Consider the following 22,500-nt stretch of genomic DNA (forward strand, 5'->3'; position numbering starts at 1 on the left):
TATATTCATTGAAATCATTATTCGTTCATATACAGATTCATCTAATCTTTCCTGTCCCTTCGTTTATCTCCCGTCATTTATTCATATTTATTATGTATACAAGATTTAAAAAACGAGTGCATAATTCTGCAATATGTATATATTGTATGTAAATGATTCTTATTTATTTATTTATATTTATTTATATATATGGATAACTATAATCTAACCAGGGGCGGTTGGTCACATTGTATTTAAGGCGGCACACATCCGAAATACAGAATCAAATTTTATTGGTCTAGTTAATTTAACTTAATTTGACCTACTTTGTATGTGTGTGTGTGTGTGTATGTGTGTGTGTGTGTGTGTGGAGGGGGGTATTGCAATTGTTTGCATATGTGCGTGTATGTGTGTGTGCGTGTATGTGTGTGTGTGTGTGTGTGTGTGTTAGAATATTAACGAGACGTACTCACAAAAGAGCATCAATTATCTTGGACAAAACTTGTCTGGTAACTTTCACCTGTTCATTATAACGACTCACAGACGCAGCATGTCCTGTTTCCAACTGATTTCTTATATCTACAACGTTGAAAAGTTTATATTTAACAGCATCTGTGACATGGCTATTTGATTCAGAATGTTTCTTCAGTGCCTGAGAGATGTGCGCAATATCACTGAATCCTCCTGTTGTCCGTTATAGCATACATCACCAAAAATCAAGCAATAAAAACAATGAAGCGTTTTACGGCTTTCACTGGCAGTAAGCCATTCAACATTTTAAAAATAATCATTATTAAACCGGCGCTGTCTCCTCGGTGTGTTAGAAACTAAGTTAAAATTCACTGGTTTGTGTGGACCTAAATCTTTCACCACTATTTTCTCTTGAGGGGATAAGTGTCGGAATCGATTTTCAATTAAAAAATCAACATGATTCATGATTGGTTACAAATTACAGAAATAACTTTTTAAAATAAAATGATTCAAGATAAAAACAGGTAGGTTTCATAAACAATGACAACAGCGATAATACATTTTCTCTGAATACTAACGGTATGACACACAACTTTAGAATAATTGAATTTAAAAATCCACATTTAATTCCAAACGCAAAGCACTTGTTAACTTCACACACAATCAGCGACATCTTTATAATTATACTATTATTAGACAATGCACACAATACAAGTTGAGTAGGGATCGTTGGGAGTGTGCGGGGATGAAGGACTCCGTGGGGTCAGGGATTTTTATTTATAGTACCATGGGGCTCTTCTCGGTGCATACTTTGTTTACTGTTCTTTTTTATATTTAATATATATTTAAGCAAAACCAACAATGATAAAATATATATTTATTGCCATTCTCTTCATCCGTATATCATAGTGAAGCAAAGCCTCTTCTTTCAGTGATAAAACTGATATGGTTTTAATTTATCCCAAGTAGGACTAGGACCTCAGGGCGTGCATCGCTAGATTGGCCGTCTTGGCCTAATTATTTTAGCAGTGAAAGACAATAGTTAGTTGGGGAGGGAGGGTGGAGGGAGATTGGGGAGTGGTAACTAACTTTCTTCAAGGTACAACAGAGTATAGGGTAAGGACAGGACGGCCAAACGAAGACTGGCTCATACTCATAAAAACAAAAAAAAAACTTCCCCACCACACCACACCCTCCGCTCATTGTCACCCCGCGCAGGCAACGGGGGAAAGATGAAACGTGCCGATTTGACGTTACCTTAGCGGAGCGACGCACGAGTCATCAAATATTAAATTCAAAACAAACAGCTAAATTTTTAATTTTATCAAAATTTTAAAATTGAAGTTTTTTGTTTGGTTGACATGCTAATCTACGGAAAATATAGGGCGGCACAAAACAACTTCGCTCTATTGACCGACCGCCGGTGAATCTAACTCGTCAACACCAGCGATGTCCAAATTTTAGAAAAATCATTTCGAAAAAGCTCTTTTAAAATAAAATGAAATTTGTTTTCCCCCTGGCAGTTAGTGTTTTGGTGTATAATATATAAAAGGTTTTTGGTGGTAATTTATCATACATAACAACAACCAATATCAAATGTCAGTCATTTTTTTTAAATTAAAAATTATAGAATAGAAAATGAGAAGAGTTTAATATAAAGAGCAAGACTTAATTTATAGTGTGCACGAGAGTGGAGGAGACTCACACCGTGAATCATATTTTATTTGTGTGTCATTTACGTGTGTAGTATGTTGTTTAGTAGCGGTTTACTTTGTTTCTGTGTGTGTTGTGTATATGTCTATGTGTGTATGAAGACTCGGATGTGTCTGGATGTGTTAGATCGTGTCGGGCTGATTGGGCTAGTAGCAATACTAAGCTGTTTATCTGGCCAATCTATCTTAACACTATTTAAAATGGAAATTTGTTGAAAATAGTCTGCTTATTGAACAACCGAAGCATCGTGGATAACAGAAATGATCATTGTGAATCAGTTGAAACACGTGATATCGATGTAATACTAATACTAGTAATAATCATATAATATCAGTGTATTTATCTTACTCTTGATCACCACTGTAATAATAATAATAATAATAAGCTGCAAGGTCTGAGCCGGACGTCCCGCTTGCTGAAAGGAAATTGATGTGCATTTCGAACCCAACACCTCTCATTTCCAGGTGCATTGATTGCCGCGTAATCCTGTCTGACAGAGATTATTGCATATGGCCTCTCATGCATTATTGTGTCCATAACAGCACCTTCCCGTGGTGTTCCCTGTTTCTACTGAGTTTGTTATGGGCGCGACCGAGTCCCCGGCGGTATAACCGGGTTAGGGAGTAGGTGGGACACCTTCCTCTTAAGGTGCAGGAGTCAGAACCGGTGAGTGGTACAGGCTCTGCTCCTCACCCACCCACCTCACACTCATTCTGTAGTGTGGTGTCTTCTGTATGTCCTTACTTTTCTTCACCTACCCCTATAACTCATACCCTCTCTAGCCATCGATGTATGGCTCCACTGCCTTGTGGATACCTTCGGGAGGAGGAAAGGCTAAGGAGTAAACCTAACAGAAACCTGCATCCAAACTGATGCCAAACGTATCGCTGTGCGATCCTTTGGACCACACCAGGGAGGAAGAGAGGGCGGTTCTGGTTACTGGGCAGTCCAGGATCTCAACATACTTTGCCCAGGCCGCGCCCTGGAGAGGACACTCCAGTCTCACCTCCACCGGTGAAGAGTAACAACACGGAAGACAGCAGTCTACGAGTGATAAGTCCTTGCTCGATTGGCGTAGAGTTGGACGCTACGGGTTGTCTTCGACGGTGGGAGGGATCATCGTAATCCTACTGGTCAGCTACCGCCCGCCCCAGGCTGGGCAGCCCCCAGCCAGAAAGGTGTTGACCCGCCACGATCTGCCTGCTTCAGAGGGTGCCTGGAGCTTAGAGCTTGCAAGCTTGACAAGTGGATCGTTAAACTGTGTACCAGGCAAGCAAACGAAAAAGAAAACGAAGTCCCCAGCTCTTCGATTAGCAAGCTGGAATGTAAGAACTATGCGCTCAGGACTGACAGATGACCTTCAGGCCATGGACGATGCTCGAAAAACAGCAGTAATTGATCATGAACTTAACAGACTGAACATCGACATAGCAGCCTTGCAGGAAACGCGACTCCCAGAGAGGGGATCCCTGAAGGAGAAACACTTTACATTCTTCTGGCAAGGAAAAGGCACAGAAGACGTGAGGGAGCACGGTGTTGGATTTGCAGTACGCCATACATTGCTTCCTATGGGAGCGTTCACATATTACGTCATCAAAAATTTGCCCTTTTTAGACCCCCCCCCTCCCCCAAGTCATCACTTGTCATCATTGACCTGACCCCCCCCCCCCCCCCCAAAAAAAAACAGATGATGACGTCATCTAATTTAATAAAAACTAAAAGATAACTTTAATTTCACAATATTTATTATTCGTTTTTCAAACCATAAACATTGATTATCAACGTTTGATAAAACACATTCAGACATTTTATTAATTTCAGAAACTGTTGATAATGTATGTTTTACGATACAATGGGGACATAAAATTTAAATTTGCAAAGATAAAATCTAACAAACATTATTTAAATTAGGCTACTTGGTGCAGGTGCTATTTAAAAAAATTCAGAAAGTGTAATTTAAAATAGTATAGGAGGCAAATTATTTTATAGCATATTAGTCTTTTAGTGGAATGAATTTCTGTTTCAATTTCCAAACATAAAATTAATTGATTCAAAAATGTTTCTGCCTTGGACCTCTGGCAATGTACTATAAATAGTATCATCAATTTCATCTTCATCGTCATCATTTTCTCCCATTTGCTGTTCTTCATGTATGCCGCATTTTCGTGAATGGTCTTTCTTCATTGCTGTGATCGAGGAGTGATACAATGAACATTTAGGGCAAGTTCGCCTTTTGAGAAGTGATACCCCTTTCCCATTTTGTTTCTTGAGAGATGGGCAATACTCATCATAGCAATTTATCTTTAGCTGTTTTGAAAGGAACAAACTTTGAAATAGGCTTAATTTGCCTATGTTTTGATGACATCATCTTGGGTCTGACCCCCCCCCCCTCCCCCATGTCAACACATGTCAACATTTGGTAGACCCCCCCTCCCCCCCTAGCTGATGACGTAATATGTGAACGCTCCCTATGATCGAACCGCCAACCGACGGCACAGAGAGAATTTTAAAGCTGCGCCTGTCATCCATGCAGGGCTCGGTGAACCTTGTTTGCGTCTACGCCCCAACACTGCAAGCTTCGGTTGAAGTAAAGGACCAATTCTATGAGTCATTAGACGCCATTGTCAACAATATCCCAGAGGTGGAGCACATCTACCTTCTTGGCGACTTCAATGCGCGAGTTGGTGCCGACAGAGAATCATGGCCAACCGTTTTGGGGCACGACGGTATAGGAATGATGAATGAGAATGGTCAGAGGCTTCTTGAACTCTGCTGCTATCGCAAACTATGCGTGACGAACACCTACTTCCAGAACAAGGCATGTCACAAGGTGTCATGGAGACATCCAAGGTCAAAACGCTGGCATCAGCTGGACATGATCATCAATAAGCGCGATTCTCTTAACAATGTTTGCAACACCAGGTCCTATCAAAGCGCTGATTGCGACACAGATCACTCTTTGGTTGCCACAAGGGTGAAACTGACACCAAAGAAACTTCATCACTCAAAGAGAAAGGGTCAGCCCAGGATCAATATCAGCAAGACAGCTTACCGGGAAAAGAATATAGAGTTCAACTAGCAACTTGAGAAGAATCTCAACACAGCTCATAGAAAAGCAGAACAAAACGCACAGGACAGCTGGAACTCTCTTAGAAACGCCATCTACAGCACTGCAGTACTGACATACGGCAAAAAGGAGCACAGGAACAATGATTGGTTTGAAGCCAATATTACTGAGATGGAGCCAGTCATTGATGCCAAGCGCAGCGCACTTGTCAGCTATAAACAAAAACCAAGTCAGAGGAACCTGCAGGCGTTGCGAGCTGCACGCAGCAAAGCACAGCAAACAGCACGACGTTGCGCCAACAACTACTGGCTTCAGTTGTCGGACAACATCCAGCAAGCGTCTGACAGTGGCAACATAAGAGCCATGTATGAGGGCATCAAACAGGCGACAGGCAAATCTACAGAGAAAACTGCGCCTATTAAATCCAAGACAGGGGAAGCCATCACAGACAAGGACAAGCAGATGGGAAGATGGGTAGAGCACTACTTGGAACTCTACGCCAGAGAAAACTCTGTCACCCAAAAAGCGTTAGACGCAATTGAAGAACTGCCAGTACTGGAAGAACTAGACGCAGAACCAATTATGGAGGAGCTCAGCAAAGCAATCGATGCTTTGGCCTGTGGCAGAGCACCCGGTGACGACAGCATTCCACCCGAAATCATCAAATGTGGAAAGCCAGCCCTCTTGGAACCACTACATAAACTCCTATGTCTTTGCTGGAGAGAAGGCAAGGTACCCCAGGATATGCGCGATGCCAAGATTATCACCCTCTACAAAAACAAGGGAGACCGTAGTGACTGTAATAACTGTAGGGGAATCTCTCTACTGAGCATTGTGGGTAAAGTCTTGCGCGCGTTGTCCTCGCTTGACTGCAAGTCCTCGCCGAACGTATCTACCCAGAGTAGCAGTGTGGCTTCAGAGCCAAGAGGTCGACAGTGGACATGATCTTCTCAGTACGTCAACTTCAGGAGAAATGCAGAGAACAGCAGATGCCCCTCTACATTGCATTTATTGACCTGACAAAGGCATTTGACCTTGTAAGCAGGAAGGACCTTTTCCAGCTGCTAAAGAAGATTAGCTGTCCTCCTCAGCAGCTTAGCATCATTGCCTCATTCCACGACGACATGAAGGACACCATTAGCTACGACGGTGGAGCCTCTGAACCCTTCCCCATGCGCAGCGGTGTGAAACAAGGCTGTGTCCTCGCACCGACTTTGTTTGGTATATTTTTCTCCTTACTGCTGAAGTTTGCATTCAAAGAGTCCCCAGAAGGAGTCCACTTACACACCAGAAGTGATGGGAAGCTGTTCAATCTGGCACGGCTGAGAGCAAAGACCAAGGTTCGCACAGTCCTCATAAGGGAAATGCTATTTTCAGATGATGCAGCTCTATGCGCGCATACCGAGGAAGACCTCCAGCGGTTTTCCCACGCATGCAGGGAATTCGGGCTGACGATCAGCATCAAGAAAACAAATGTAATGTGTCAGGATGTCCCCTCTATACCAGCAATTTACATTGACAACGAGGAGCTAGAAGTCACTGATCACTTCACATACCTGGGCACAACCATCACCAGCAACCTCTCACTTGATGCAGAATTAGACAAGCGCATCGCCAAAGCTGCCGCTGTCATGGCACAACTGAGCAAGAGAGTATGGACCAACAATCAACTCACTTTGAATACCAAACTCAGAGTATACCAGGCATGTGTACTCAGTAGCCTACTGTATGGCAGTGAATCCTGGACAACATATGCCAGACAGGAGAACCGCCTGGAAAACTTCCACATTCGCTGTCTACGACGAATTCTCGGCATCAGGTGGCAGGACAGACTCACTAACAATGCATTGCTAGAAAGAGCGAATTCCCTCAGTATGCATCTCATGCTCTGCCAGCGACGTTTGCGATGGCTTGGTCACGTACACAGGATGGACGATGGACGCATACCCAAATACATCATGTACGGTGAACTAGCTTCTGGACGGCGACCAACTGGCCGTCCAGCTCTGCGCTTCTATGATGTCTGCAAACGAGACATGAAATTGACAGGAATCGACTCAAACACCTGGGAGTCGCTTGCTGACGACCGCAACGGCTGGAGATATGCGGTGATGGAGGGAGTGAAGAGAGGTGAGGAGAGGAGAAAGATGAAGTTTGAGGAGAGGAGAGCAAGGAGGAAAGAGAGGCAGCAGATCCAAATACCAAACACACAGTCAAACTATGTGTGCAACAACTGCGGTAGAGAGTGCCATGCAAGGATTGGTCTGCTGAGTCACACCCGTCGTTGCTCTCAACAAGACTGACGAGACTAAAGCCATACAGGGCGCAAACCATCGTCTCTTGAGACGGAAGGATGCCTACTATTATTATTATTATTATTATTATTATTATTATTATTATTATTATTATTATTATTATTATTATTATTATTATTATTATTATTATTATTATTATTATATATTATTAGTATTATCATTATTATTATTATTATTATTATATTATTATTATTATTATTATTATTATTATTATTATTATTATTATTATTATTATTATTATTATTATTATTATTGACTGCGGTAACGTACAAGTTACCGGGTACGGTACAATTGGAATTATGCGTCCATTGTGCAGGTTGATGAGCATAATTAGTGAAGAGTGAAGTTAATTGTTAATGATTGTGCTATTAAAAAATAACTGTTCTGTGTTGTTTTTACGGGCGACTAATTCCCTGTTAGATCGATATGCACTCGACAGCAGTGAAAGATTTAAATCTGATTAGTTACTTTGTGAGTCATTGTCCAGGGATCCAGTGATAAATAGGGTTTTCCGTTGTTAACGGTTGGCGCGTATTAGCGCATATGTTTTGACAGGAGTTTGATCTGGATATGTTGGGCGAGTCATGTTTGTTATGGTCCCTGTGTTGTAGCCGACGTTGGTGGATGCTACGATGTGTTGGTATCTTGTCAACATTGAATTTGATGGATTTGCCGTGATACAGTTTATTGGGTGTCATGTCATGCACGTCGACTTTATATTTGTTTTTAGCTGGTTTACTTCTAACCAGGTTTATGGTCCTAGCTATCTGATCCACTTAGAATTGTTGCCAGGTACTGACTTGATCAGTAATTTATCGCCGACGTTGTATTCACAACTGTTGACGGGTTTATCAGTTGCCGTACTTGTAACAAGTCCAGTTTTTGATGATTTGTTGACAACCGAGCACACATTGTTTAGTGAGATAGGGGCTTTGGCGTGAGTCTGGTCCTCCATTGCAGGTTGAAAGTCGGTGAGATAGGGGCTTTGGCGTGAGTCTGGTCCTCCATTGCAGGTTGAAAGTCGGTGAGATAGAGGCTTTGGTGTGAGTCTGGTCCTCCATTGCAGGTTGAAAGTCGGTGAGATAGGGGCTTTGGCGTGAGTCTGGTCCTCCATTGCAGGTTGAAAGTCGGTGAGATAGAGGCTTTGGCGTGAGTCTGGTCCTCCATTGCAGGTTGAAAGTGGGGGAGACGGTGTTGAGAGGCATTACTGTTTGTCCTCGATCTGTTTCTTCTTGTTGTATTGTAGCAGGTCTAATTCTCGTTGTGATTTTATGGTACGAATTTTATTAATATTCATAATGGATGCTAAAAGATTACCTTCTGCAATAATACATGCATCAATTATCTTAACTAAATTACCCTGTAAAGTGCTTTGAGCACATTTAGTGGATATTGCCCTATATAAAGCTCAATTTAAATTTTATTTTTAAAAAAATAAAAATGTTTCTTGGAAACGTTTAAGCAAACGGCAGACAATAGTATAGCGAGGTGGCTGTTCTCCTTCAGGATGAATATGGTTGAATAATTCAGGTATAGAGCGGTATTTTGCACCATAAAAACACTTTAACTCTTTCTTGTATAATTAGTTTTTCACCCATATCTGAAACATTAAAAGAAATATTATATTATTATATATCAATATTAATATTATATTGTTACCTACTCTTATGTATTTTCATAGAAATCTAAATGTTGTGTAAATTCTGGGAGACCCTGTATAATATGATCAATGAAATGGCGGTGCGCTTTTCGAAAAATCTGATTTGAATAAAATCTAGAACAAATTATGATAATTAGATATAGATACAAAAGTGGTTGCGAATTCAATGCAATTCTTCTCATTACACCAAATCGTTTGGATTTAGTAAATTATGATGATATGCTCATTTTATATCACTTTCCTGCTAGTGGACTTCGTTTATTCTTCCAAAGGATAATGATATAGAATCACGTTCCAATTTCGTACAAGCCATCTGCCATTATTGTTAAATGCCCTGATATGATTTTATTCAATAATTCATGTTAACAGATACTTTTCGTCTCTGTATGCATATGAACGTTTTGGTGAATATGTGTGTCTTTGTGATGGTGTGTGTGTATGTGTGTGTGTGTGTGCGCGCGCGCGCGCTTGTATAAATGGGTGTGTGTACAACAATGTTTCTAATGAGGTTTTACAATTTTGTGCGCCTAGAGCTGTTTTGTCAACGGGATTGGGCGCTATACAAATAAACGTTATTATTATTATTATTATTATTATTATTATTATTATTATTATTATTATTATTATTATTATTATTATTATTATTATTATTATTATTATTATTATTATTATTATCTGCCCGGTCTACTGTTTTGTATTAGCACTAACATGACCCTCACAGCCTACAATCGATTTTTTATAGACCGTTGATTTTGGGTTTTTTTTTTCTTTTCTTTTTCACTGATCGTTTTTACCTTTATTAATGTCTTTTTCTTTGCTTTTGAGTGTGTGTGCGTGTGTGTGTGTGTGTGTGTGTGTGTGTGTGTGTGTGTGTGCGTGCGTTTGTCTGTTTGTTTCTGTGTATGTAAGCTACTTGTGTGTGCAATTACAATTTCAGACTTCAGGCAGACCAATGCTCTCTTCTTACAAAGACAGTTAAATACCGCCTTTAAAATAACACTTTATGAATTGATAAGGATTTTAAGCGAACATTTAATCTTAATAAGCATGTTTGTTTTTTTCCCATCGCCATTCCATCATCATCATTATTGTACAGATTGTTTTGGCGTGATTGTCGAAACATTGTCTCAGTCGGTTGAACAGTTAATCCAAATATTATATTATCGCCTCAATCCGTAATATTATATAAAAATGAAAATAACAAATTTTAAAAAAGAATTGAATGCCAGTAGCGGACGTTTCGACTCAAAACCCATCTTCAGCCAATTATAAAAGCAGTAAAAAAAAAAGTTAAGATTTCACTTTTTAGTTGTTTTTGTTACTGGCTCAAAAGGGGTGTTGAGCCCAAAATGTTCTAAATTTGGATTTTGTTCACTTTTGAAACTGTTATATTCATGTTTGTACATGATGACCTATAATAATAATAATAATAATAATAATAATAATAATAATAATAATAATAATAATAATAATAATAAAGTTTATTTGTATAACGCCCAATCCCGTTGACAAAACAGCTCTTGTTTGCTCACAAAATTGTAAAACATCATTCATAAAAAATCATAAAAAATCATCAAAACATTTTGTACACACACCCATTTATACAAGTGCGCGCGCACACACACACACACACACACACACACACACACACACCCTCACAAAGACACGCACATTCACCAAAACATATGCATACAGAGACGAAAAATATATGTTAACATGAATTATTGAATAAAATCATATTACATTTAACATTAATGGCGGAAGAAGGCAGATTATAATATTATGCCATGTGAATTTTGATGTAACAAATGTATATCTTATTAAAAGGATGTTTTATTTAATCTATGAGCTTCTCATAAGATGGGATTTTAATTTCTTTTTAAAAGATGACTGTGAATCCACAACCCCGCTCTTAACACTGAATGGTAAAGAATTCCAGACAGCGGGAGCAGCATGAATAAATGCACGATCAGCATAGGTCTTAGATCCTTTTTTAGGAACGCATAATCGTGATTGAGAGTTGGATCTTAAAGAGCGTGAGGGAGTATAAACATTAATCAAATCTGATATATAGGCAGGAGTAGTTTCATTAATATGATTATAGCACACTACAGCAATTTTATATGTAATTCTAAATCTAACAGGGAGCCAATGTAAAGTCCAAAACAAAGGTGTGACATGATCACTTTTTTCCTTTTCAAAACTAATTTTGCCGCTTGATTTTGAATGCGCTGCAGTTTGCCTAGGACATTATTTGGAATAGAATACATCACCATATTACAGTAATCAAGTCTAGAAAACATCGAGGAAGAAATGAGGGTTTGAATAGATTTTTGATCTAAAAAATTAGCCAATTGTGAAATTCTTCTGAGCTCCACATATAATTTTTTAAAAATGAAATGAGCTTTATATAGCGCAATATCCACTAAATGTGCTCAAAGCGCTTTACAAGAAGTATAATTCCAATGCATGGAAAGGGTCGAGTCAAAGTAAACACCTATGCTGATGTGTATTGATTCATGCTGCTCCCGCTATTTGGAATTCTTTACCATTCAGTGTTAGGAGCGGCGTTGTGGATTCCCAGTCACCCTTTAAAAAGAAAGTAAAATCTCATCTTATGAGATGCTCACTAGATTAAATAAAACATTCAACTTATATACAATATATATATATATATATATATATATATATATATATATATATATATATATATATATATATATATATATATATATATTAACCCTACAATTATCTAGACTAACATACAAATATGCATGATTACTCTTATCATTGGGTTTTATAAGACATGCATGTGTTACATCAGAATTCTAATGGCATATAATTTCCCATCATTTGCCATTATTGTTTAAATGTTAAGTCTCAAATTATTTTGTAATTCTAACTGTTTTGTTTTGTTTTTCATGTTAAATTCAATTTTCAGAATCTGAATCAGCCTATATCATACCGTTTTGATGCGGTGGGTCACGTAGAGGAAAATCGTTGATAGTTTTTATTATTGCTGGAGGTCGCAAATAGCTCAGTTGGTAGAGCATTCACTTCACATACAAAGGGACCAAGATCGAACTCGGGTGCAGTCGAGATTTGTTCTGACCCCCCCCCCCCCCCCTCCTCCCCTCCCTGTCCATCCAACTGTGATTGGGTAGCTGGGTATATTTGATATGTGGGAAAGTACTTTGCGATAGACTAGCGTCCTATCCAAAGGGTAGTAAGTAATTATCATTGTTCATTTCACACTGTAGAAACGGGGATAAACTCCAGCTCCATGGGCCTAATGGCTCTGAAGGACTCCTTTTTTTCTGAAGAGATATTATGCGCAAAGAAAGTATATTTTTTAAAACCAGTTAACTGCCGTACTCTGACAAACCTCGTACTTAAAATATGGCCACTAAACTCGCCCTTCGAATATCTATCGATTTAAACGACACTCGTATTATTAGCAACAACAAAAAAATCGCAATACTGGGACTTGGCGAAAGTCCAAAGGCGAGGGTCGTTTAAATCAATCGATATAATTTGAAAGACGGGTTTCGAGCTAAAAATTTTATTACGTGTTTTTTTCCCAGAGATCGGCAGTTAACTGGTTAAACAACAACAAATGTAAACCGGGTCTAGCTTTTTTAATCCTTTTCCGATATCCGACGTAATTTTTTTGAATTAGATAACAAGACTGTATATTACATTTTAAAAGAGGTTTGTTCCTGGCATGTAAATGAAGGCTCGACAATTGTTGTTTTGATCATAAATTTAGTCATTCTTAAATGTTTAAGTTATAAATTCCAGCGAAAACAGCCAATTATTTGTCTACAGTCGTTGGCTGTATGGAAATGGCAATTGTATATCATAATATCAGGCTCTTAACATTCTCCTTACTGGCCATTTTCACAATATTTCCCAAAATGTCATTTTTTTAAACATAAAAATTGATTTTTGATGCTCAAAATCAAAAGCAATAAAGTCATATTATACATGATAATTTGGTGCAGCAAACCAGGTTTTACAAAACAGCATTAGCGTTCTTAAGTTCTTATAGCTATATTTAAAAAGTCCTTTAAGTATTGTGATGTACATATCAAATTTGATTAAAGAAGAAGATCCTAACGAATCCTAACGAATTTGACGATTTTTCTGTGGTTGGTAATGAAAGGGTGAACGTCCATTAGAACTAAACACGGATGATAATAATAATAATATGACCTGTAATATTCAATACGTATGAAAAGGGATAATAAAAATGATGGTGTTTTGGCATTCCCTTTGAATAGACCCTATAATAATGGATCTGTAATAAACCCTCAATTTTTTTCATAGACAGACACCGCTATCAAATTAGGACAAAGAGAGTACACAATAAATTTCTAGAAGCCATTCGCGAATAGACTAACGGTGTCATGTTTAAATATCTTCCAAGTATTAATCAAAGTATGGGTTTGATGTCCCATATTCAACTGAATGTGGGATTACGGTCATTAAGATATTGGTATAGGTTTTTACTCCAATCCGCCATTCAAAATGGATATCGATCATTTTAGTGCAAGGTTTACTCCTATACACCGTAATAGATGATCTCCAACCGTAGCCTTCGTATAGTCGGGAAGAGGGGGGCAGACACTGGCTCTTTCGAAATGGCATCGCATCACATGCAATCAACTCTGATCCATTGTTTATGATTCTGGGTCTTATATAGATGCGAAGGAAAGTACGGCGATATACCAAGGCACGCCACCTTTTGAGTTAGTTTCACCAAAGATAATCTAGTAAACAAGATAGAGAACTTCGAGTTTTTTCCTATTTGAAGAGTGTAGTATGAAATCGTAGTAATCCCCCTTTGGTTCTACAGGTGAATTCATTCAGCGTACCTAGCAACAACAATGATTTGATAGAAACTACATGTGAACTAGAAAGCTTGTTTGGAGCGTGTTAGTATCAAGAGTCTTTCATCAACACTTATGATAATGAATAAATATACATTGTTTATAAAACAAACGACCGTAGGCCACAAAATGTCGCCAAATTAAAACAAAATGTACCGCCGAAATCGAAAGAAGCAAGAAAGCTTATCACTACAAAACTAACTGTTAACTTTCTACTTCTTCTATACCCTGCACGTTCAGTGGTTGCGTTGTACATGTACAGAAAAATTTCAATTGAAAGAGAAAGAAAGAATGTATGCATGTGTGTGTGTGAGAGAGAGAGAGAGAGAGAGAGATAGAGAGAGAGAGAGAGAGAGATAGAGAGAGAGAGAGAGAGAGAGAGAGAGAGAGAGAGAGATTTTGTTCTTACAACTCACCCACATCATCAGCTCTTTTCCAATGCCAGAATCAAATTCTAATGGGAATGCAAACCATAATTAAGGCTAGCACTGTAAGGCAGCACAGTAAGGCAAGCAGTAATTATTATTATTATTATTATTATTATTATTATTATTATTATTATTATTATATTATTATTATTATTATTATTATTATTATTATTATTATTATTATTATTATATTATTATGAGGACGAGGTTATTTGGGCCAGGTGGCCAGAAAAAAATATATATGTGGCTATATGAGCCAGGTATCATAGAGAACTTAGGTACATTCTAGACTATTGGACCAAGTGTCCGGTCATATAACCTCTGATATGTATTACAAATAAATCACGGTACAAGATTATAAAATAAGAATATCAGGTTTCAAGATCAGACCATGTAAGAAATTGCGGTTAAAAATGAGAATTTTGAGATTTTAAGACCAGGTGGTGTAATATACTGCGTTAAAAAAAATGAAAATTAGTATATTTTAAGACCAGACCGTGTAAGAAATTACGGTTTACAAAAAAATGAGGATTTGGAGATTTTAAGACCAGGCCGAGTAATATATACTGCGGTTAAAAATGAGAATTAGTATACTTTAAGACCAGGCGGTGTAAAAAAATATGGTTAAAAATAAGAGATAATCTTATTGATGATAAACAATCATCATTTTTCTATTTTGATTCCATTTTTTTTTTTATTTAAAAGATCTATTACATTCTTTTAAGACATGATGTAGTCGGACATTAATATAGAGGGAAATAATCATATCTTCCACTTAACAATTACAGGCACCTTTGGTTATTGGAGGGGATAATGGTTGTAGATAATTGAAAATAATCCCTTTTAAATTGCTCCTTGGTAATATTGCTTGAATAACCCTCATGAATTTATTTTCTAAATTGAAAATCACCATTTGCAAATGGTTACTTGGGAAAAAGAGTCCAGCTTTGCTTCCATCAATTTGTTTTAAGTTTAAAAATTGAGTAGTGTTTGTAAGCTCTCTATCTCCCTTTAATAAGCCTAAACATTCTTTACATATTTTTAAATGAAGTTTATTGACTATATATCCTGTTATGTAAGCTAAAACATTCACTTTAATCTGTTTTGACAACTCAGTTTGTATTTCAGGTTCAATAGTAAGAATTTGGGCAGTTTTGTTTGAATTTGTGATATTTGTTAGTACTTTGTTTTCTTCATGGGAATTTTTTAAACTTTCACTAAAATTCTTGAAAGATAACAAAAAATTATCTCCATCATCCTTGCAATTGCTGCCTTCACAGTGAAGAAAAAGGCAATCTACCATAACATTTCTAAAAAAAGATCTGAATTCCATGGCACTGGGATTGTCAACTCCTGAAATATGACCTCTGATCCTAGAGAACAAGTTTTCTATACAATCTTGGTTAAGCTTTCTGGTGCAAAGATATGGGACATTGTAGTTTTGAACTTAGATCCCCCCACAATAGTAGTAAAGAATTAATGGACAGTCGCCAACCAGAAATGCAATATATGTTTTGGGAAGACTTTATGCTTTTAAGCCACTCAAGCATTTCCTTCAGGAAGGAAAGATGACCAGAGTCAGATGAAATAGAATGGCCCATTTGTCGACTAGAACATTTCCTTCCACTATTAAAAGTATTGAAAAGTCTATCAAAACGTTCAAGAAAATTACTGGTTTCCAATGCACTATTGTCTTTCTTGTACCGACCAATGAATGAAATACCAGCCGCAACACTATGTGAGATAACCTGAGCTGCAAATTTTACTCTCAGACTGGCAAACGGGGGTAGGGTAATATGTCGAACTGATAGTTTTGGGGCCATTCGAACATTATTTTGCCTATCTAAATGAAAAAAAATCAACAATATGCCTCCACTCAACACTTCCTTTGTCTGTGATAAAACCATTTTCTTCAAATTATTCCGAATATTCTTCAACAAATGAGGAGGGTCATAAAATACAAAAATCTTTTTTTCATCATGAATAAAATATGGACATGTCTCTGAGACACCGAGATCAGTGAATACTTTCCGATTGTTAGATCCTTGATCAGCAACAACACATTTAACATCTAATCCAACATCAATCAACCTGAACAGACACAGCCGTAATGAAGATAAAAGAATAGAGCTCTTGATAGGACCAGAAGAAAGAAAATATCCTATAGGTTGTTTCCAATTTGAAACAATACTTCTGGCCATGAAAACAGTTGCATGGTTAGCAACACATCTTGATTTCCCCCGAGAACCAAAATCCTCCAATCCTTCCACCTCATCTCTTTCAGCATTATAAGACACACATTCTTTAATACACATCTCATCAAATACAAGAGAACAAAGAGTAGAATTAGAGGAGAGACTCTTGACTTTTTCAGCAAGACAATCAATCATGCCATGAGAAAAACCAGGATAAATATTTAGGGCTCTGACTGAATTTTTAAGAGTCCAAACAGAAGGCAGAACAAAAAGTTTTTGTAATAAATTATAACACTTCTTGCTGGAGTGAAACAATGATAGTGCTATGGATTTATCCTTATGACTCCAACGCCGCCCATTCTTGTTTATTGTTTGCATTTTTAGTTGTGTTTTCGCAAACTCAAAAGTTTCAGTGGATAGGTTTTGTTCTAAAAACTTAAGTGCATTTTCTCTGTTTACACTATTTTTTTTATCATCATTTATTGTCGTCAATTTTTGCTTTGTTTTATACAGCTTGTTCTGCACTGCCTTCAGCTGCTACCTTAACTTTGGTTCTATATCTGAAACAGAATCAGATGCTTCGCTATGACTGGTGCTGGGTTGATCCGTACACATTTTTTTCCCAGGCAGATCAAATCTTGACGGCAACTTTCTTTTTAGAGTTAAAGGCCGTGGTTGATTATTTTTGGGCAAATTAAAAATTGTTGGTACAGCATTATATACCAGTCTCTTCCTCTGATCGGGCACATTGAACTGTTGAGGTTCAAAATGGTCTGCACAAAGCAGGAATCTGGCCTTTGCTACATTTTCCATTGAGATGCCGATTAAGTCTTCTCTTCGACTATTTTAGATCCATTTTCGACATCTGTAGAAATAATAGATGTCGCAGCAATGTCAGTACACCATCCAAGACTTGCATAAATTAGTTTACCAGAATAACACAAAACTGTTCTAACTCACAGCTGCAGCTTATCTCGTACTCGTAGATAGTGATTATAGGTAGAGATAGATAATAATGATAGACAGATTAGATATGATATAGATAGAGGAGAAAATAATGGAGAGAAAACAAAACATACATGATCATACTCATACACACCACAGTGTGTTGATTGACACGCACACATATACATAGTAGAGATATTGAGAGAGAAAGAGAGAGAGAGAGAGAGAGAGAGAGAGAGAGAGAGAGAGATTAGAGAGAGAGAAAGAAAGAAAGAGAGAGAGGGGGAGTGAGAAAGAGAGAGAGAGTGAGATGGAGTATGTGTGTGTGTGTGTGTGTGTATGTGTGTGTGTGTATGTGTGTGAGAGAGAGAGGGAGAGAGAGAGAGAGAGAGAGAGAGAGAGAGAGAGAGAAGGAGAGATGAATGGAATGACTGGTTACACCACAACCACAACTACACTAAAAACACAGTTCACATACCTTCCTTCTTCATTGAATGGAAATCGAAAAAATGACAGTCCTTTGCACTCGGGTTTGCTCCGGGCATTTGTGCAATTGATTGCAGAGCAAAAATCATGAGAACTCATGTTTTTAACTTTCTTGGTAGAGAACAAAAGCTGAGAAGATTTCGTTTTATTGTGTTGAAGAAAGCCCTTCTTACTAGTAAAACCAATGTAAACAAAAGGAGCTCTACCTGTAGAACCCAAGGGAGATCACTAGAAGCAAAACTTCGATAAAGTACTGAAGTTCCCACTCTTGTTTAGTCTCATTGGTTTCACGCTTCAGAAAATGGGATTAACTTCAGATCCAAATCATATTCAAGCAAAATCACCATCTTAATGTTTGTTCGTTTCGTTCAATGTTAGATTATCTGCAATGTAGCAGAATATTACCAAACTTAAACTATTTTTGTTTTCCTTATCCATAATATCATTAACAAAATATTCTTTCATTCTCTTACCAGTCTAGCAAAACAAAAGGTCTGATGAGTGTAACAAACTTTGACGAGAGAGCGGACGCTCTCGGCATGACGAGATGTATTTTCCCCAATGGAAAAAGCGTGTGCAAAACCAAGGGAGACAACAAGGACAGTGATTCCTGTGACGACACGAGTTGCGGTTGTTTCAAAGACAAACTACGGGAATTTATTGAATATCAAATTCCTCAATATTATTTGGAAACTGCCTTTAGTCTGGGAATCTTACTGACTTCTGCAGAGGGCAAGGCTTTGTTCAAAGAAGCCATGCAATTAGAACACATGGAATGTTTTTATACGGTAAATAGGTGTTTTATTGACCCCCTTCCCGCTCTCTTAAATATTGATTGTGCATAACGTTTTATAGAGACTATTTAAAATTATTTTTTCTTTTCTGTTTTTTTTTTTCAACCCAACGATCAAGTTGTGCGATATGCACCGAAAAACACAGAATATGATTCACAACAGATGGTGTGTAGTTAGTAGTCGGTAACCCAAATATTATTTGAAGTGAGGTGAACAGGTCCGTTACATTCAACTAGCCAATGAAAATATGAAATGTTTGATTACTTTTGATCTCGAAAAACTATCTTACAGATAGTTGCCTTGATAACAAGGAAGAAATTAATAGTGACTCAGCCGTACGATCCTTGGTTCGTACCCAAAAATTACCGAGTTCGAATACCCGCCTCGTCGTGTGACATTGAGCAAGCCACCTCGCCCTAGCTCACTTTGCGGCGCATGGGTTATTCCAGTCTTCCCTTGGAACATGCCTTGGGGGTGAATAAAGGGAGCTTTGATTTTGTTTGTTTTATTTTTTTTTTATTTTTTTTTTTTTAATCATGAACGCAGGGGCCACGTAACACGAAAATATCGTAATGTCTCTGTTCCAAATTGTAACCGAATGTGTGACTCTTTCCTTCCATCCAAAAACCGACCGTATTTGTATTGTAGAGCAATCAGGGGCGGTTGGTCACATTGTATTTAAGGCGGCACAAATCCGAAATACAGAATCAAATTTTATTGGTCTAGTTAATTTAACTTAATTTGACCTACTTTGTATGTGTGTGTGTGTGTATGTGTGTGTGTGTGTGTGGAGGGCGGTATTGCAATTGTTTGCATATGTGCGTGTATTTGTGTGTGCGTGTATGTGTGTGTGTGTGTTAGAATATTAACGAGACATACTCACAAAAGAGCATCAATTATCTTGGACAAAACTTGTCTGTTAACTTTCACCTGTTCATTATAACGACTCACAGACGCAGCATGTCCTGTTTCCAACTGATTTCTTATATCTACAACGTTGAAAAGTTTATATTTAACAGCATCTGTGACATGGCTATTTGATTCAGAATGTTTCTTCAGTGCCTGAGAGATGTGCGCAATATCACTGAATCCTCCTGTTGTCCGTTATAGCATACATCACCAAAAATCAAGCAATAAAAACAATGAAGCGTTCTACGGCTTTCACTGGCAGTAAGCCATTCAACATTTTAAAAATAATCATTATTAAATCGGCGCTGTCTCCTCGGAGTGTTAGAAACTAAGTTAAATTAATTCACTGGTTTGTGTGGACCTAAATCTTTCACCACTATTTTCTCTTGAGGGGATAAGTGTCGGAATTGATTATCAATTAAAAAATCAACATGATTCATGATTGGTTACAAATTACAGAAATAACTTTTTAAAATAAAATGATTCAAGATAAAAACAAGTATGTTTCATAAACAATGACAACAGCGATAATACATTTTCTCTGAATACGAACGGTATGACACACAACTTTAGAATAATAGAATTCAAAAATCCACATTTAATTCCAAACGCAAAGCACTTGTTAACTTCACACACAATCAGCGACATCTTTATAATTATACTATTATTAGACAATGCACACAATACAAGTTGAGTAGGGATCGTTGGGAGTGTGCGGGGATGAAGGACTCCGTGGGGTTAGGGATTTTTATTTATAGTACCATGGGGCTCTTCTCGGTGCATACTTTGTTTACTGTTCTTTTTTATATTTAATATATATTTAAGCAAAACAACTTATAAAGAACTTATATCTGTGATCATCATTACTAACATAATTTTTAAAAACTATCAACGTTTTACTGTCAATGAGTGGATCAACTCTATCGTTTGCAAGGGCCGTGTTGTATCAAGTTGTATCAGTCAGCTAATACAATTCCATTGTTTGCAAGGGTCATGTTGTTGCATCGAAGTGTCACTGTCAGTCCGTGGATACAACTCCATTGTTAGCTGGGATCATGTTTTCTCAAGGTGTCACTGGCAGTCAGTAAGTGGATACAACTCCATCGTTAGCAGGACTCATGTGATTGTATCAAGGTGTCACTGTCAGTCCTTGGATAAAACTCCATTGTAAGCTGGGGTCATGTTTTATCAAGGTGTCACTGGCAGTCAGTAAGTGGATACAACTCCATCGTTAGCAGGACTCATGTGATTGTATCAAGGTGTCACTGTCAGTCCTTGGATAAAACTCCATTGTTAGCTGGGGTCATGTTTTATCAAGGTGTCACTGGCAGTCAGTGGCGTCATCTTCGTCGTTAGCAGGAGTCATGTTATTGTATCAAGATGTTACTATAAGACCGTGGTGTCAACTCAATTAAAAGCAATGGCCATGTTGTTACACGAAGGCTTCGCTGTCAGTTAGTGGATACAACTCTTTTGTTAGCAGAAGTCATGGTGACAACTCTATTAAGGGGCTGTTTGGGTCTAATTATTAGAAAAATCATTCAAAAAATTTACTTTAAGTTTTGGTGGAAAACAATATTTTATTATCTTAGAAATAATATTATTTAAGTGCAATTTCTCAAAATATAATATAGAAGCACGTAAAACACAATCTAAAATGATATATGTAGTTTAAAAGACTGTAGAAAACGGAAATCTATTTTGCTTTTTTATCATTATGTCATTTTTCTAGGGGTGTGGGCACTGGCGGTCGGTCAATAGAGCGAAGTTGTTTTGTGCCGCCCTATATTTTCCGTAGATTAGCATGTCAACCAAACAAAAAACTTCAATTTTACAATTTTGATAAAATTAAAAATTTAGCACATACTGCTTTTTGTTTTGAATTTAATATTTGATGACTCGTGCGTCGCTCCGCGAAGGTAGCGTCAAATCGGCACGTTTCATCTTTCCCCCGTTGCCTGCGCGGGGTGACAATGAGCGGAGGGTGTGGTGTGGTGGGGAAGTTTTTTTTGTTTATATGAGCCAGTCTTCGTTTGGCCGTCCTGTCCTTATCCTATACTCCGTTGTACCTTGAAGAAAGTTAGTTACTACTCCCCAATCTCCCTCCACCCTCCCTCCCCAACTAACTATTGTCTTTCACTGCTAAAATAATTAGGCCAAGACGGCCAATCTAGCGATGCACGCCCTGAGGTCCTACTTGGGATAAATTAAAACCATATCAGTTTTATCACTGAAAGAAGAGGCTTTGCTTCACTTAGATATACGGATGAAGAGAATGGCAATAAATATATATTTTATCATTGTTTGTTTTGCTTAAATATATATTAAATATAAAAAAGAACAGTAAACAAAGTATGCACCGAGAAGAGCCCCATGGTACTATAAATAAAAATCCCTGACCCCACGGAGTCCTTCATCCCCGCACATTCCCAACGATCCCTACTCAACTTGTATTGTGTGCATTGTCTAATAATAGTATAATTATAAAGATGTCGCTGATTGTGTGTGAAGTTAACAAGTGCTTTGCGTTTGGAATTAAATGTGGATTTTTAAATTCTATTATTCTAAAGTTGTCTGTCATACCGTTAGTCGTTAGTATTCAGAGAAAAGTATTATCGCTATTGTCATTGTTTATGAAACCTAGCT

At 37.7% G+C, this 22,500-nt stretch overlaps 1 protein-coding gene across 1 annotated transcript in view; it reads left to right on the top strand.

The window, feature by feature from the left end:
* Positions 1–22,500, top strand: part of LOC144973145 (uncharacterized) — a 40,497-nt gene that overhangs the window by 5,512 nt on the left and 12,485 nt on the right. Inside the window, exon 2 of the mRNA XM_078915248.1 lies at positions 18,628–18,939. Within this exon, the coding sequence (XP_078771374.1) occupies positions 18,649–18,939 (291 nt within the window). The 5' untranslated portion in view covers positions 18,628–18,648. The remainder of the gene's footprint in view (positions 1–18,627; positions 18,940–22,500) is intronic.

The sequence above is a fragment of the Berghia stephanieae genome, chromosome 5 (assembly GCF_034508935.2).
Source record: "Berghia stephanieae isolate SIO BIC M18660-M18661 chromosome 5, UCSD_Bste_1.3, whole genome shotgun sequence".
Taxonomy (NCBI): domain Eukaryota; kingdom Metazoa; phylum Mollusca; class Gastropoda; order Nudibranchia; family Aeolidiidae; genus Berghia; species Berghia stephanieae.